This window comes from Python bivittatus, unplaced genomic scaffold, assembly GCF_059951505.1.
Source record: "Python bivittatus isolate LINGU-HERP-01145 unplaced genomic scaffold, Pbiv_v1 ctg000730_np1212, whole genome shotgun sequence".
NCBI lineage: Eukaryota > Metazoa > Chordata > Lepidosauria > Squamata > Pythonidae > Python > Python bivittatus.
In genome coordinates, this window is record NW_028277109.1 from 1,293,275 (window position 1) to 1,310,965 (window position 17,691).

A 17,691-nucleotide genomic window follows, 5' to 3' on the forward strand; every position below is an offset into this window, starting at 1 on the left:
TAACACATCCTTGAGTTTTTGAAAAGTGTTAAAGGTCTCATCCTCAAGAATGCAACCTTTTGATAATCTAAAGTACAGTCAACCATACATACAGGAAAGGGAATATTGGCATTTTGCTAGGCCTGCTTTTATTATAAAGATAAATGTTTAAACATCTAAATGTCTTAATATATAAAAATGTCTACATGCCCCAACCTTCTAACACCTTCTTTGACAGAAACAACCCACATGTGTGGAGCTGGCCGAAGAGAAACCGCGTGCCCCTGAACCGCATCTGCTTAGCACTGGAGGTTTCTCCACCACATTTGGAACGGGCAGTGCGTCTCTTCTTGTTCCCTTACCTGCTTTACTTGTGGCAGCTCAACTGACCCGTGTTCTGGTTGGCACAGTAATTGGAACCACCGGCTCCCCCAAAAGGCTTGGTTTGCACAGCCCCAAGCCCGGGTTGCAGCTCACGGCTGACTATTTTGTGCCTTTAATGAACCTGGTGAAGGTGTCGCACGAAGGAGGCATCTGCAACACCGGCAGCCGGAGACGGTCTACTTCCGCCTGTAACTCAGTGACGTCATGATGCAATGATGTGCGGCGGCGGCGGCGGCGGCAAATCGCAACCAAGAGCGACTTCCCAGTGTTTTCTCTTCTTCAGCCATTTCCAAACCAAATGGACACTTGCTTGCTTTTTAAATGTACAACCGGCGTTGCTTCAAAACCCCCTTTCAGCTTCAGAACGGGGCGGTTCCCGAGTGACACCACAAAGGGCCGCCGCTGGGGCTCAGCAGGGCCCCGGGAGCCGCTCCGCTAAGTACCCTCAGGGAGCTGATGCTGCAGCCCCGGTGAGCAGCTTGGTCTCCCTGTTCCGTTTCCCACCATGCTTATCCCCCAAGGCATTCTGGGAAGCTGCATGGGGCTGGATCCCACATCCTGCCAGCACGTCAGGCTGGGGCCCATACAGGACAGGCGCCAGCCGGGAGCCTCGGTGCCACGTGGGTCCTTCTTTTTTATATAGTAATTTTATTAAAGAGTATAATTACAACAGTAAAAACTAATACAACTAAAAAAAATTAAAATTAAAAGTAGAAGTTGCAGAAAAGAAAAAAAGAAAAAATAGAAAAATAGGAAAGAAATAAAAAATAAGAATATAGTAAAGAAACCTATAAAGAAGTGACTTCCCCCTTCATCACAACAAGGACTGACAATTTTAGAACCTTATCGCCTTCTCTTAAAATACGACAATGATCTCTCCTTCCCGTGTCCCCTGCCGCCTCTCTGGTGGAGGACTGAAGTGCTGAAGTTGCCGTACAGGTCCTGTGCAGAGACACAAAGAAAGGGGGAAGCGGCAGAGGAGAATTGAACCGAGGGAATTTCCCCAACTTACACAACTCCCATTGTCGCCTTCGAATAGCCACAGCCTTGCGAAGGCATTCTTTGGCAGGAGGTGGGCAACTTTACACCCTCCTTCAAGCATCTGATCAAGTGAGTTTTCTCAGAACTGATGATGGCGGAAATATCAAAACTGGATCTCCCTGCACCCCCAGGAAATGACACAAATCGTTTCTGGCAGCGAAGGAAACTTTCTTTTTTTATATAGTCATTTTATTCAAAATTACCATTAAAAAGGTAAAAGCTAATTAAACTAAAAAAAAGAATAAAAAGAAAAATAGAAAGTGTAAACAAGAAAAAAGAACAATAGAAAGAAAAATAAGGATATAGTAAAGAAAAAGAAAAGAAATATATAAAGCAGTATATTCCCTTCATCACAAGTATCAGCAATTTTAGTAACTTACCACCTTCCCTTAATGATCTCTTCTTCCCATATCCCATCTCTTATCTATAAACAAATCCTTAGAAGCTCATCATTTCAGTCCTGATGTCAGCAAAAGTCCATTAAGGATTACCAGAAATAACAACATATCTATTTTAACCTTGATCAAATAAACCAACGTTATATTCCATCCTTTTACTTTTAACAATGTTGATCTTTAGTCCATTCAAATCATGTAATAGGAGTAGAATTGCCTTTCATTTTTTCTTAGTCCTTTCTCATGAGATTCTTCAAAACTTTAATACAAGTAGTCCTCACTTAACAACCACAATTGGGACTGGAATCTTGACCTTTGAGTGAAGCGGTCATTAAGCGAGACACCCACGTGAAGCTTTGCTCAGCGACCACAGTCCGGGCCCTCCTGGTTGCAATCATTAAGCAATCTCCCGGGGTTGTTAAGCAGATGGAGTGAAAGAGATGCCTGCTGAAGGATTTCAGCTCTGCGTGGAGCTGAAATCCTCCTGGCAGGCAGCCCTTTGCCCTCAAATGTTCCTGCAGCCCACCAAAGGGTTTCCCCTTCCCTCTGTGCATGGAGAGGAAATTTTTTGTGGGGCTGCAGGAATGGAGCTGAAATCTTCAAGATTTGAGCTCCGTTCCTGCAGCCCTACAGAGGGTTTCTCCTCCCCTCCTTGGACAGAGGGGAAATCCTTTTGTGGGCTGCAGGAACACAGCTGAAATCTTCAGGGTTTCAGCTCTGTTCCTGCAGCCTGCCAAAGGATTTCCCCTCCATGCATGGAGGGGAGGAGAAACCCTTCATGGGGCTGCAGGAGCAGAGCTCAAATCCTGAAGATTTCAGCTCCATTCCTGCAGCCCACAGGATTTCAGCTCTCCTCCGTCCCCTTCGCTTGCAACCTTCCCTGCCAGCTTCCCCACTGACTTTCTGGGGAAGCTGGCACAGAAGGTTCCAAATGGCAATCATATGATTGTGGGGCACTTGGCAACCAGTCGTAAATACGTTGCCAAGTGCTTGAAATGTGGCCACGTGACTGGGGGGGGGCAGCACAATGTTTTACAATGGCTGGAAGTGCTTTACAGGCCATAAAGCACCCCTTCTGAGGTCATCTTAACTTCGAACCATCATTAAATGAATGGTCGTTAAGCAAGGAGTATCTGTAAACCTCTTTTGTAAATCCAGTATAGGAAAATTATCCAGGTCACTCTCTTGGTTTATTTTTTTGTATATCCCTTTTAATGATTAGGACATCAGCCAGTTTCTTTTGTATGTTCCATGTAACATCTTTCTCCATCCCATTCTTGTAGCCTGCCATTTTTAGGTCCACTTTCAATTCAGTCTCAGTCTTGTCAGGTAAAACTTGTTCCTCTTCCGTAACATCTTTTAGACACAGTCTCTGTTGACACTATTAAAATTAACTTCTGAGTCCATTACTCAAAAATGTTCTTCAGTATGCCCAGTGTTAGAACATTTTGCTTCATTCTGTAATTGTGAGTTTATGAGTTCTCCTTTAATTTGATCACACAGAAGCGCTGATGAGAAAAAGTTCAGGCACGGGAGAACGTGTGCTTATGTGGCACCACAGGTTAAGCCTCACCCCTCTGTGGCAGGATGAAGGGCCCAGCTGGAAGAAAGCGGTTGGGCCTGTGCCAAGGGCACGGATATTCCCAAGGGAAGGCAGATGACTCAGCCTGAGACCGAGAGCACGTAGGCAAAACCCTAGAGCGCACCTGCGCACATCTGCCTGACAGACAGAATGTAAAACGGTAAAAGGAAAGCGGGGGGGGGCGTTCTGTTTCTGAGGCTGCGGGCCAGGAGGGCGCTCGGTTGACGTGGAGTGGTGAGGAGGAACGACCCCGTCCGCCTGCCACGTCTGGAGATACCAGCCATGGGGTGGGGGCGGGGGGGAAGGCCAGAAGGAAAAGCAGCTTGTGGGAAGGTGGAAATGTTAGCAAAATTTGAGAGTTTCTGACTCTCCCCAATTAGGATTCAGTCCGGCAGAAGATCAAACACAAAAGTACCAGCTGAGATTTTAAAGTTTTATTTAAAGTTAGCCAATTGAGTCAGCTGGGGTCCCCCCTTAAGGCAGAGGAGACCCCCCCACACCCAAAGAAGACAATTTTATACATGTTCCTTACAAAGAGATACAGCAATTAACAAATGATTGGTTGAAATTGGCATAAGTTTTGGATCCTCCTTATGATTGGGGAAACTTATCTTCCTGATGACCTATTGGATGCTAGTCAGAGTTCAGGGCAACCCCCCCCCTTCGTCTTTATGGCCTCGGCCCTTATGGGGACAGGATGTGGAATGAGAGAAATGTGTGAGGATTCATGAATGTCTGTGTCTGTGTAAAGAAGTAAAGATAATGTCTGAGAGAGATGTGTGAAGATTCCTCAGTGTCCGTGTCTGGGTTATCCCTTTGGTTTTCAGATGTAAAGAAGTAAATATGATGGAAACTAAGAGCCCTTTTTCATAAGGTTTCAGTCCCCCCTTTTTAAATTCTTAATATTTTAAACCAAGAATTTAAACCTTGTAAGGAAAGGTTTTCTGTACCAAGACAAGGTACTTGTTTTTCTGCAGAGAACTGGGTCGTGTACAGGTGCTACGTGTAGAAATGAAGATGGGGAAGCAGTACAGACATGTGCAGATTAATAAACCACAAACAATTACAACTACTAAGCCAATAAAAAGATAGCGCAGCCATGAAAAATTAGGTAGCCAGGAGGTTAACCAAGACCAGTCCCCCCTAGAATCATTCCAATCTTCAACATACTCTTCTCTATCTTTTCGTATTTCTGCCACAATGTGAGCAATCTGTTTGTGGTCAACCAGGAGTCCTTTTGTCTGTGAATGCAAGAGAGCCCAAAATGTAGACAGGAGAGCCTGAAGAGTTCCTTGTGCTGAAATCCAATCCCCAACCCCCCCCCCAGTTGCATATGAGAAATATTTGACATAGTTCTGACACGCAATTCAATTCAATTCAATTCGGGAGGGGCTTAGAATTGGTCCTTACTTTGCACAGTTATTAGAAAGATCCCATGCCTTCAGGACGGAGAAAGAAAATGGCGTAGGCGGTTGAATACAGGGCAATCCACCCCTGCAAGCTCTCTCTCACAATCTGCACGCCCAGTCTTCCGCAGGATGGCCTGAGCTTCACTTGCGGGGTTTTGCTTGCCCATTGCACGTACTGTAGACACGTGGTATATCTACAATAAAAAGTACGTTTAGAGTTTCAGATGAGAATTAGAGAGAGCTGATTGCATGCCCACTCTCTCACAAGGTCAAAATAGTCCCAAGAGTCATCCGGTGGCTTTGTGTAGACAGGGAATCTTCCTTGCCAGTGATGCGGCATAGATGCGTAGGCCCAATGGTTATACTGCCGTTCAGCGATGCCAGTCTGGTAGTTGAAATGTCAGCATATGCAGCGGTCAGCGAGAGGAAGAGGCAAGGACTTTCAGTCAGCGCAGGCATCCATGATTTAAATAGATTCACGCCCCAACTCAAGAGCTTGGAAAACTCCTCCTGAGGTGACTGCCATACTCGTGAGTTCCTACTGAAGTCTACTGAACAAGAAGACAATCGTTAGTCACTCTTATAGGGGAGTCTTCTTCTATTTGGAGATGTGAAGCATGTCCCCCGCCCCCAGGACAGAATACTTTGCCTGCTTTCAATAACTCAGTGCCCCCCCTTCACCCACTCTTGCTCTTGTGGCCCCAAATTCTTTCCCCCTTTTCTTACTCTGTACAGGTCCAAGATGGCGTTAGAGTAGCAGCTGCTGTGAACAGCTCTCTCACCGTTCATTCTACTTCTCGGGGGTATCAGCATAATTTTAATGATAAACAAGGATGCGGAAACATAAATTAGAAATGAGAAGGACCTTGAGAAAAAGAAAAATCAAAACGTGGTACTCACAAGACACTCGTCTAAGAAAACATCCCAAGCAAGGCAAGGCGGAGATGACCACCAGACAGCCAAAGATAAGTGATTTATTACAGCCTAAGGGTGCTAAACCTAAGTCCTACTTTCCTTCACCTTCGACTCCTGTATCCCCTGATAACAACCTCTCCTCTTCATTAGATTGGGATGCGGAAGAGTGCTCTAATTCCAGAAACGAGGCAGTCAAAAGTGACAGAGGGGAGGATATTGTCCATACCAGAACAAACTTTAAAGATGATTTTGATTTGGCTGCTAAGAACTGCCTCCTAACAGCACAAACAGTAATCGCAATATTTGACCACCTCTTAGATGCTAACAAAAAAATAGATGAACTAAAAAGTTTACTGGAAAACCTTATCTCCAAACCGGTTAAGGAATTGGATAACAACATGAATACCTTAAAGTTTATCCCTGACATGCAATCTAGGCAGCTGCAGATGGAGCAGAGAAACTCTGGCGAAGACGAGGCAAAGAACAGGCTGGTTCTGCGGAGGCGTAAAATTTTGCTGCAGGTTCCTGACACGCCTCTGAACAGAGGTAGGTGGCACAACAGAGGAGCAATATTAAAGTCGCTTGCTCAATTAATCCGTTGCAGGGTATACTCAAATGAGCTTACGGGAATTTCTTGGCTGCCTAGTAGGTACAGAGTAAAAAGAATACTTCTAGCTTTCGTGCAGCCCACTTGACCAGCAATGCTCTTGAAGCTCAAGCAGCAGCCATGGCAGTATCATATCTTCCTGGTACGCGTGTTCCATAATGACTGTATTCAGCCTCCGTCAAACACCGGGAGGAGAACCAGGTGTGAGAGGGAGGCAAGCAGAAGCCTCGGAGTCACTGATGATAGCGAGCCCCTATCTGCAGAGAGAGAGAGAGAAAAACAACCTCCTCCTCCGCCAAGGCCAGAACATGACGCCCAAAGGGAAGAATCAACCTCAAAGCTTCAGGTGCTGGATAATGTAAGGAAAGATGAGGAAGAGATGATCCAATTGTTTGCCACCCTCCCCTCTGAGGAACAGCAATCGATTTGGAAGAAACTGGAAATAGTTAAAGCAATGCTCCCATTGGCCACGGAGGCAGCGGAGACCCGAGGCTCCTTATTCCCCACTACCTGCACCTCTGTAGAAAAGCTGTTAAGGCCTAGCCCCGAGAGTATAAAATTTCCAACAAAAAAAAACCCCAAAAGAAGTCGTAACAGCTCGGGGCAGGGTTGTAAAACAGAAAAGGCTACCCAACCGGTCAATGTAATACCACACCTAAATCACTATTCTGGGAACGGACCCTTAGGGGGTGATTTAAAACCCTTGCCGCCCGAGAGGCACCCTAGGCAAGCCCTAGAACCACTCCTGCAAGTGCACCATAATATGGACTCTAATATTGACTTTATCCAGCAGGAAGACACCCCACTTGCTGCTGATCATCCATCACTGCGTGCGACCAACACTAGTAGGAGCTTAGGGTCGGAGCAGCCCGTGGACACCGACTACCAGCCTGTCTCTGGCGATGTACTCTGTACGGGGGTTTCCCTTTTGTCACAGAGGGAAGGTGATTTTGCGCAGGATCGGTTGCGCCACGCTCCCTCTCTCTCTCTCTCCTGCTGTGAGGCTCCTTTCAGGTCTCTCTGGGTCTAGGTGGAGAAGCATTCCTTGGCAGCCAGGGTCTCTTCCATCCTCCCCCGTGCATCTAGCCCCAGTAGTGCCAAGGCAGTTATTTTTTTATTTACATTGATGTCACTGGGCACTCTCGAGTCTGCTCCTGCAGCTTCCTCAGTTGCAGCCACCAGCGGAAAGCATCGGATTCTACCTTCCACACATGGAGCGTGCAAACCTTCTCTCCTGGGGGAGGTTTTGATATTGGGCATAGACTAGGTGGAGGTCAACAAATCGTTGATCGAACTTCAGGATGGCTTGATCCAATAGTGGTCTCCACCCCTTCAACGATTTGTGGCCAGACAGGACGTGGAACTGCTGCTTTGGGAGGCCTTACCTGTGAAAACCCAGTGCCAATATCCCAAGAGATCTCCAAAAGACTGGCTTTGCCTCACAGTGCAGAGAGGGGCTGTGTTCCAGATCCAGTTGATCACCTCTGTAGGGATCCTTGAGCCTTGTTAGGATTAATTACCTGATCATGCAGTGTAGGGTGAAGCTGCTAGGCTGATTCTTACTACCATAGGGAAGACAAATCATGAGAGGTTAGCATAATTGTAGAAATGCATACCCAGATAGCAGGCCTTCATACTGTGAAAGGGTGTGGGTGAATGCAAGCAGCCCTGAGACAAAACTTGGACTGTTTATCACATTTCTACTTAGATGAAGACATCATTATATACTTCAACTGCTAAGGACTGTAACACCTCTTCATTCTTAACAATTTCCTAGGAGAACTTGGAAAGATGGAAAGAAGGAATCTACATTGACACAGGAATTTATAGAGTGCCTTGATTGCTTCCAGAGCCAAAAGTTGTTAAAAAAATTTTTCAGATAGACCATACCAGTTCGTGGAAGCTCTACCAAATATTGTCCTAAACATTGTTTCCCTTTTGTTCATAATATCCATATTGAGGGACAAAGATGAAACCTAGTAAAGTCTTCCTCATAACCCATTTAGTTTAAAAGTAAAACACATGAAGACCCCCTTTAGGGCCAACGCTGGATTCTTGTTGCAAAGCAGAGAATGAGATTGCTGATAAAGGTTGAAATGCAAAGCACTCTCAGGGGCACCACAGCAATTAAGCAATAGGGCAAAAAATGTACCTCCCTCCCCCTTCTCTGACTACAAAATACTGGGGCACGTTGCAAAGATGTTAGCCATTACAGTAGCGTTTAAGCCTTCAGACTTTTACTCCTACCTTCCCTTCTGGCCAAATGTTTTCCTGCACCAGGAAAAAGAAAACAGAAGAACGTGCACTCCTTTACTTCTTGGTGGGCCAAGTCTTGGTAGCTTTTCTGGTATAGCTGTTTTTTTTTAACCTTTCCCTGTGGTACCTTTTCCTTTTTATACCTTTCCTTGTGGTACCTTTTCCTTTTTGACCCTGGATTCCCGGTCTCAACGGCCCCTCCCTCCCTCCCTGTGCCACCTCCCAGCAGTCGCTGCCCTCAGAGAATTTAAAGGTGGTGGGATCGACCCTCGCCTCCCACCAGCCGACGCTGGCCGTTTAAGGGATCGTTCGAAGGGGGGCGTCCAGGACACCGGAATCCACAGGCCTGACTTCCTAGGAGATTTCTCGGGCCTTTCCTTCGGTTCGGGGTGTGGCCAAGCACCCTCTCCTTTTTGGAAGAACCTACCTCACCAGTTTTCCGTGCCCTTCCAATGCCAAGAATTCAGGAGGAGCCTCTTAGAAAGAAACGGCTTTTATTCGGCCGAGAAAAAGGAAGCTGGGTGGTCAGCAACCCAAAGCATAGGCAGCAAATATGCCAGGGTTTTGCCACGCCCACAGAAATGCAGACTTAGTTTTTATAGTCTTTGTTACAAAGATAAATTAATTTTTCTTTCGTCAGCCCAGACTGGGAATTTCCCAGAGCTCGCCAATTGTTCATTACACACCCAAGAGGCGTCTCCCTGTGAGGGTGTGGGTTACTGGCACATCTGCCCGTGCCAGAAGTCTTCCATACACCCAGTGCTAGGTTTTCTTCCCTGGTCCGGCTTGCTTTCACTCACACTCACACACACACACACACACACCCCGTCACTCGCAGCGAGGCGGGACACACTACTGGCGAACGGAGCACACCGGCTTTCAACTCTGGCAGTCGTTGGTCTCAGACCTCGTGCCAAAATTGGGGCTTCTATACCCCGTTCACTGAGCAGTCCTGGTCACCTCCGGGAGACAAGACAATAGACACACACACACCGTTCCTTTCAACCGGACCGCCAGTTTTTCCTTCCCCCTTTGGGGGTCCCTTAGGGGTCACCGGGCCCAAAGGGCCTCCCCCTTTTCAGGACCACCGGACACTTAACAAGATCCCGGACGAGCCCCCATTTTTGTTAGCAAAATTTGAGAGTTTCTGACTCTCCCCAGTTAGGATTCAGTCTGGCAGAAGATCAAACACAAGAGTACCAGCTGAGATTTTAAAGTTTTATTTAAAGTTAGCCAATTGAGTCAGCTGGGGTCCCCCCTTAAGGCAGAGGAGACCCCCCCCACACCCAAAGAAGACAATTTTATACATGTTCCTTACAAAGAGATACAGCAATTAACAAATGATTGGTTGAAATTGGCATAAGTTTTGGATCCTCCTTATGATTGGGGAAACTTATCTTCCTGATGACCTATTGGATGCTAGTCAGAGTTCAGGGCAACCCCCCCCCTTCGTCTTTATGGCCTCGGCCCTTATGGGGACAGGATGTGGAATGAGAGAAATGTGTGAGGATTCATGAATGTCTGTGTCTGTGTAAAGAAGTAAAGATAATGTCTGAGAGAGATGTGTGAAGATTCCTCAGTGTCCGTGTCTGGGTTATCCCTTTGGTTTTCAGATGTAAAGAAGTAAATATGATGGAAACTAAGAGCCCTTTTTCATAAGGTTTCAGAAAGACCAGGAGGATGGGCCGCGTTGTGCGCAGGGAGATCCAGACGCCGGGCGGAGGCTTTGCTCGCCAGTGGGACAGAACCGTCAGGCATCCCGGGATCGGTAACGCGACAAGGAGGGGGAGAAGCAGCCGTAATAAAGGAGAAGACTCGGGAGGGAGGAAAATTAAGTCGGTTAAGTCAAGTCGCTTGATTTTTGATACTTCTTACACTATTCTGTACATACCAGTTTGGGAAATAATACCTTCACTTGTATGTATCATCAGATCACATGACTTCATTAGTACAGGAATCACAGTGCCCAGAATAAAATCCTTCATTTGCTCAACGACTGGCACGTGCATGTCTGAATCAGCTCCTATCCTGACCCACCCTCTGACCCCAACTAACTAAGGTTAATGCTAACCAAGCTTAGTGCATGTGCACACAGTCACTAGCGTTTTCACTGAGCTACCACAGCGTGTTGTGTGACCCCGGCCATACTGGCAAAAGGGCAGGGTCCATCCCCGTCACACAGTTTCGCCCCGCTGACTCGAGAGCAGGTTGTTTCCGAAAGCCGCCTGACTTGGCCCAGAAGCCGGGATGGACCCTTGGCACTGAGCCGGCCGAAGCTCCCCCATAACTGGTGAGAGGGGGGTCCGGCTGGGGGGGGAGAGACCAGCTCAGGCTCCGAGCCAAGCAGGACCACACAGCTAAGCTGCAAAACCTGGAAAATGTGTTAAGCGTGAGCGCTTTGCAACCCTCGGCCCAAGAATTCCTCTTAGTGTTCGCAAAGACACCCGTTCTCTCCCAACCTCTCATCCAAAAGGAGGACAGACGCTGTTTCCCCAAAGGAAGGGGGACACAGAGAAAGCTACGTGGGGCCTCCCTGACCCAGAAAGTACAGTATATTGTTTTCAATGGCTCCCACAGAGCCCCACCCTCAGTGGCGTTTGCTCCTCAGCTGCTTCTCTTCTCTTTGGATTTCCATTTATGTAGCTTCAGGCAAGAATAAATGAGAATTTTCTTTCTTCAGGGTGAAGTTTCGCCCTGAGAATTTATATCAGTAAATAGGACACTGTTTAGAGTTTGGCCAGGATTCAGCTGTTCCGTTCACGCAGCAAAGGCAGGGAACCAGTGTTACTTTTACTCACGGGCATAATTACACTGCACGCACTCCTATCATCCACTTTAAGACGCTGCAAAGCACCCAAAGGTCGCCCAGGGCACTTCTTCCTAAATGGGGCTGATCCTGCAGTCGCCTCCTTTGGCCAAGAGAGTCAGCTGGAGAAGACCAGCCAGGGACATCTGCAAGTCTTTACTGTGAATCCGCTGGCTTAAACTCAGGGCTGTGGGGACAAAGGCCAAACTTGGCCTCGGAGTGGCTGGTTGCGGGACTGCGCTGCCCAGGTATTTGAAGGAAAGTGACGGAGGGAGCGGCTGGTGAGGTGATTCTCTGCACCCACTGCAGGGGTTGGCGGCCCAAGGCAACTGGGCCACGCAGGCAGATGTGAGCCCTGGCCCCAAAGTCGGTCGGGCCTTCTTTTGGATGACGGGGGGGGGGCAGGGGAGGGGTGGAATGGCCGAGAGGACTCTTCAAGTCGCCCTCCCCGTGCGGCAGCCAGCCCACCCTTCCCCGAGTCTGGCCTCCCGCATCTGCAGGGCGCCTGGCTCAGCGCCTGCCTCCAGACCAGGCGCCTGGCCGAGCCCCACCCCGACCCGGCCCTGAAGTTCTTTCCGGCCGGCCCTTTCCTCGTCCTCCTGGCGGGCTCCGGGCTAAGCGGCCCAAACAAATTCGGCACCCCCCCCCGCAGAAACGCTGGCCTTTGCCCCCTTGTTGGGAACTGCCGCCCGGGGGCCTTGCCTGGGCAGGTGAGGGACCTCTGACCGCGGGGTGCTCGGCCCGCCCTGCTCCGCCCGCAGGGCTCCCGCTCGAGAGCTGCGGTGCCATTTCCAGGTATGGGAGGACAGGAAAAGCGGGGGGGGGGGCAGGTGGAGGGCGGGCGAGCGCGCCACAGAAGCGGGCAGGCGGAGCACCCAGGAGGGCGAGGATTCCCCCAGAGGCCACCCTCCCCCGGCCGCGCCCACGTGCCCCCGCAGATCAAGAAAGCCTCCCCCGGCCGGCGGCCCTTCCGTTCCTCCCGGGGGGCGCGCCCCGCTCCCGCGCCGCTCTGACCCCGCGTCCGCCCGCCCGCCCGCTCACCCGCAGAGCGCGCGCCACTCCGGGCCTCGGGTCCAGCCGGTCGCTTTATTTCACCGCGTTGGCGCTGCCAGGCGCTTCTCTGCCCGCTTGGGCTGCTGCGTGTCCGGGCGGGCGGGCCGGCCCGCCCGCCCGCCGGGGTCCCGCCCCGGCCTGGCCCGCCCTACTTCCAGCCCGCGGCGGCCAGGCTGCTGAGGCGGCAGAGGGGCTGCAGCCAGGAGGGCGTCTCCTGCTGCCAGAGGCCGTGGCTCCTCCGGTCCGTCCAGGGCGCGAGGTCCAAGTCCGAGTCGGCGCGCCGGGCGTCTCCGCGGCTCCTTCGGGGCTCGGCCCTGGGCAGCCGCCCCTTGCATCGCGCGCACACCAGCGGCGGAGGCATGTCGTAGAAGAGAACTGCCGGGCAGAGCGGGAGGCGCGGGTCAGTGGGCGGCCAGGGGACCGACGCGGCCGCGGCTGCCAGAGGGCGCCCTCGGACGCTCCTCCCTGAGTAAGGGCAGGTGGTCTCGGGGCCGGCTAGGCGGCGCGGCCCCGGCGCTCTTTTCGCTGCCGCGGAACCTGCCCGCCTTTCGCGGCCGCTGGACTGCCCAGAGGAAGGCAGACCCGGTTCCAGGGTCGGCGTTGAGCACCTGGCGCCCTCGGGCTCCGCCGGTGGGTTGCAGCGCCCTGCTTTGGGGCAACCGTCCCGTTCCGGGGGCCGCACAAAGCCGCTCCTTTGGCGCCACCCGCAGCTGGACGTCGGGCGCAACCCCTTGGTGCCCCTGCCAAGGCACTCCAGGGCTTCCCAGCCCTTCTGGTCCCCGGAGGGGCCGAGCAATCGGCTGCCTCGGGCATTCAGGCGAGGCTCCCTGTTGCACCCCATCCCCCCTCCCCATCCGGGGCAGCGCTCACCTTTAATGTCGTTGGAGAGACCCGAAATGTCTTCCAGGCTCTGCTCCTGCGCCTGGAAGGAGACTCTGGCGCGGAAGGAGACCCCAAGTCAGCTCAGAAGGTGACCAGCCTGAAAACTGGGCCCCCCCAGCTGCCCCTCGACCTGACTCAGGAAACAGACCTTTCAAAGGAGGAAGCCGAGCCCCAAAGCAAGGGGCGAGTGAGAGCACTAACCCTAACCTGGCCCTAAGAGCACATCCATCGACTGTCACTCTGAGGCCAGTTGAAAGGGGACCCACTCTGCATTTGTATTATGTCTCGTCCCCTCTGCTGCCTCCTTCCCAGGGTGGCCCTCCCACTGCTGCTGCCACCAAGGGGCCAGCTCATTTTGTGCTCGGAGAAAGGCCCTCCAGACAGTGGATCCTCTCCTGCCAAGAGCCCACCGCCCCCACCGCCGCTCAGGGCATAACTCCAGATTGAAGCATCCCCAGTAAAGGGTGTCCAGCTTCTGTTTGGAGACCTCCAGCTCTCCCTGTCAAACCACTTTTGTCCTGGGGGGGGGAGGGGTCTGACGTTCAGTCTGAACCTGCTTTACAGGGACCGTGCCTTAAATCTGCGTTTTACTAATTGTTTATCCAGATGGGTGAGAAAAAGAGAAACATAAAATGGCTTCGGTGTAAAACCTGGCTGAAGGTGTAAAAAGGAGCTCCCAAGAGAAGGTGATGCAAATCAGAGGTCTGAGCCTGACCCAAACCTGCCGGACCCTCAGTGCCAGCCTCAGCTGCGTCGGCCCACTTACCTCCGCGGCCTTTCCTGGTTTTGCTTGGGTCTCCGGGAGATCTGGGAGATGACGCCGGACACCTTCCTCCCCACTCTCTTCATCACCCCGGGGCTCTTCAGCACCATCTCAGAGTGCTGTGGCTGGGGGGGCAGAGAGGTTGGTGTTAGATGGAGACCGCCCCCCCCCAGTTCCACAGGGTCCAGGGAGGACTGACCGATGCCCTGCCCCCCAGGCCAGGTGTGCCCCAAGATGGGGCAGCCCCTCAAAGGGGGGTGGTGCTGGACAGATGGCCCTGCCACTCTTTCGGCTGCTCCCCAGCCAGCTTTTAGGCACAACCTGGGCACTCCGGTGCCAGGCAGGGCAGCTGCTGCTGCTGCTCTCTTGTTTATTGCCAGGCGCCCTGAACCCCGGCTCGCTGGCTGCTTGGGCCTCCTGCTTGAACGCAGACAGGTGCACTGGGAGTCGTGCTCCTCCTCTGGGGACACTGCAGCCCTGCAGAGCGGGTGAAGGTGAACAGGGCCTTACTGGCTCGCGGTCAGGTTACGGCTCTTTTGGCCCTGGACTGACAAGTGGGGGGGCCTTCGGCAGGGGCAGCGCCTAGCCAACTGCGCTGGTCTCAGAAGCGAAGCACAGCTGAGGCCACATGGAAAGCCCAGGGAAGTAAGGACAGAACCCAGGAAGCAGCAGCAGCAACTCATGTCCATAATGCTGCCAGAAGCCAGGATGGATCATCCTGCCCACCCAGCAGCGGGGCCCGCCTGGAGGGCACTGGAGCTCTACTGGGCACAAGCATCCTGGCAGTTTTCCAGGCTGCCCTGAGCTGAAGCAGGCAGGGTCACGGGTGCCCCCCGGCTGCAGTCCCATCCCTGGGAGGCGGAAGGGAAGATGACTGCCCAGCTCCGGCTTGGTTTGCATCATGGCTCGCCTGAGCTCAGATCAGGTGGGGGTTTGGTCTGGGGTGAACCAGGGTGGCTCAGCTGAAGAGATGGGACCCAGCCCAGGAGCTGGGGGCTAGGCTGGCAGGAGGGCTCTAGATCAGAGGGGAGAGAGACTCTCTCTGGAAGCTCTCTGAAACCAAGGGACCAAGCCACAGTCCCCTTGCCCAGGGACAGAAGGGCACCTGGCCAGCCAGCCGGCCGGCCTTTAGAGCTGCTCCTCCTTTCACGCCAGCCACCTCTTCAGCTCCTTGGAGAAAGGGCTGCAGGCAATCCGCGGCCTCCGGTTCGTCCCAGGACGGGAAGTTCCCTGGCATGCCCCCGTCTGTCTCACTGCGGCCACTGCAACCGACCTGGCCGCACTTCCTCCCTGGCGCGACCAGTCCCAAAGGGCCCTGTGGTGGAGGGGGCTCCAGAGCTGGCGAGGTGGCGTACCTCGCCCGACAAAGTGGTGCTGGAGGTGCTGCTGCTGCGGCTGGAGACCAGGCTGTGTCGGATGGGGATGGTGGGGTCCTTGGTGGTGATGGAGAGGCCCTTCTGCAGGATGCGCGTCAGGCGGCTCCAGAGCGCAAAGACAGCCTGGGGGTGCTCCTGGTGCAGCTGCAGGTAATACACCTTCTTGGTCACCGTCTGGATGCGCAAAATGCGCTGGGGAGCGCTGTGGACAGAGAGCCGGACGTACCGGAGGGGAAGCAGCCTGGGCAAAGCAACAGAGGCGGTCAAGGACGGGGGCTGGGCGAGCACGAGAAGTTCACGTGGGCGGGCAGGGCTTGGAAGGCGGGCAAGAGCCCGTTGGGTGGAGCTGGGGGACGCAAGGTCCGGCAACTCTGGAGGGCGCCGGGTTGGGGAAGGCAGTAGCAGAGAATTCTCTGGGCCAGTCTTTATTTTACCCTTGGTTGCAAACAGAGCCTCTAGAGGAGAAAAGGTGCGGAGGAGCAGCTGGGGGGCTCTGTAGCTGCCCAACTGTCCGGGGACAGTTCCCAAAGACGAGGCTCGTGCTCCAGGTCAGAGAGTTGGCCATTTCTGGCCCAGGGTATTGGGGGCTCCAGGGGTTCCCTTAGCAGGTTGTGGGGACCATGGTGCCACCTGACCCACTCAAGAGGTCCCAAAGAACACCTAGCCCAGGGGAGCCCGCGATGGCCGGGCATTCGGAGGTCCCGACCGTCGCAGGACACAGGGCAGAGAAAGGCTCTGGCGGGCCAGCCAGCTTCCCCTTCAGAGCCAAGCCGATCCCGCCCGGGCAGGGGCAGGCCTGGGCCAGCGTCTCCCTCCTGATCCTCGCCCAACGTCACCTGGTCAGATCCATGAGCGACAGCCTGGGACTGCCAGTGTTGGCCCTCCGAAGAGGGGTCCGATGCTTGGCCATCAGGAGCACATTAGGGAGTGGGAGGCAGGGGTCCGAGGAGGTCACCCCCAGGGTCACGATGGTGGGCGTGTTGGTGATGTCCACCCACTTCCCCTTCTTTGTGACCTGTTGAAAGCGTTCCCACCCACCCGTCACCCCTAAGTTAATCAAAAGACTAATCGATTCAGCCCATTTGCACCCAGTCCAGCCGTGCCAAGCACCAGCTGCCCTCGCTCAGCCCCTGCCGACCCAACCCTCTTCCCAGCAGCACTTTGGCCCCCCTTCCCCTCACAAGGAAGGGCTGCAGGGTTGCCCAGTGCCTTGACCAGCTGGCACTTATGTGCTGGGGAAGGATGCTGTTCCACCTGGGGCTTCCCTCTGCCCCAGCTAAGCCCTGGGCAGCCCCTAATTCCCACCGGGCGGAGCAGTGGGCGAGGGTCTCCCTCTGACTCAGCCAAAGGCTCCCCTGCGTGGTCAGTGCAATGCACAGGAGAAGGGACCATTTCCAAAATGTGGGCCAGCTGTTCCCCCCCCCCGCCTGATGGTGCAGGACCAAGGCCAAAGGCCGAGTAGGGGTCTTGGGCACAGGCACTGCCTCGCAGCTGGCCTGCCTCCTGGACTGTGGTGAGAGGGGACTGCGGGGAGGGGGCCTTGAGCCCCTCAGAAAAAAGCACAAATGCAGGACGCACAACTGGACGGCCTTGGCTGGCAGGTGGCTAAGCTGCTTGCATTCCTGCCCTCCTTCTACTCAGAAAGGCCCCGCTCAGGACCAGAGAGGGCACCCCCCACTATCCCCCCAAACCTGGATGAAGTTGCTCTCAAAAACAGCTGAGTTGGGGAACAGGTTGTAATCCGGGGAGTGGATCAGCTGGCAGAGCAGCCCCTCTTCCAAGCCGAGCTCCTTGCCAGCATCTGGGCTGCTGCCAGCGAAGGCCCCCCTGGCCATAGGGTGTTGGGAGGCTGGGCTCAAGGAGACAGGCATGCCCCCGGCCCTCCCTGGCTTAGCTGGCCAGCCAGCAGGGGCCAGCACTGACTCAGCGGGGGTGGGGGCGGGGGGAGCTGGCTCAGCAACAAGTGGGTCAGGTCAGAGCAGAGGCTGTGTGCATCACAGTGGCATTGGGGTGCCACCTGGCAGAGGCGGTGATGTCACACTGGCCAGAAGGTGGGCTTGCTCCACTGAGATGGCATCAGAGCCTAGAGCATCTGGAGCGCCAGACACTGCCAAGAGGGCCGTGGATTGACAAGAATTCCCCAAGAGCGGCAGGGGAGGCCAAAGGTTCTCCCTGTCTGCCCCCCCGCAAGGCTTCTTGTGAGGTTTCACGGGCATCCATATACACCCTGGCAGTTTGGCAGT

At 53.4% G+C, this 17,691-nt stretch overlaps 1 protein-coding gene across 1 annotated transcript; it reads right to left on the reverse strand.

The window, feature by feature from the left end:
* Positions 1-4,791: 4,791 nt before the first annotated feature.
* GARIN1A (golgi associated RAB2 interactor 1A) lies at positions 4,792-17,283 on the reverse strand. The gene is made up of 6 exons (XM_088129050.1): positions 17,140-17,283; positions 16,285-16,463; positions 15,438-15,689; positions 14,076-14,168; positions 13,298-13,362; positions 4,792-12,802 (listed from the first exon to the last, which is right to left on the reverse strand). Exons 1-6 carry the CDS (start codon positions 17,281-17,283, stop codon positions 12,576-12,578), a joined length of 960 nt encoding a protein of 319 aa, XP_087985176.1. The 3' UTR covers positions 4,792-12,575.
* Positions 17,284-17,691: the final 408 nt, after the last annotated feature.

What these genes read in the sequence shown, in the direction of transcription:
- GARIN1A (XM_088129050.1), bottom strand. Translation starts at nt 17,283, where the DNA reads ATGGCCAGGGGGGCCTTCGCTGGCAGCAGCCCAGATGCTGGCAAGGAG. An exon ending in TCGCTCATGGATCTGACCAG is followed by an intron (nt 15,690 to 16,284) that starts GTGACGTTGGGC and finishes TGCTTTGCCCAG; the next exon opens with GCTGCTTCCCCTCCGGTACG. An exon ending in TCTCTCCAACGACATTAAAG is followed by an intron (nt 12,803 to 13,297) that starts GTGAGCGCTGCC and finishes TCTGCCCGGCAG; the next exon opens with TTCTCTTCTACGACATGCCT.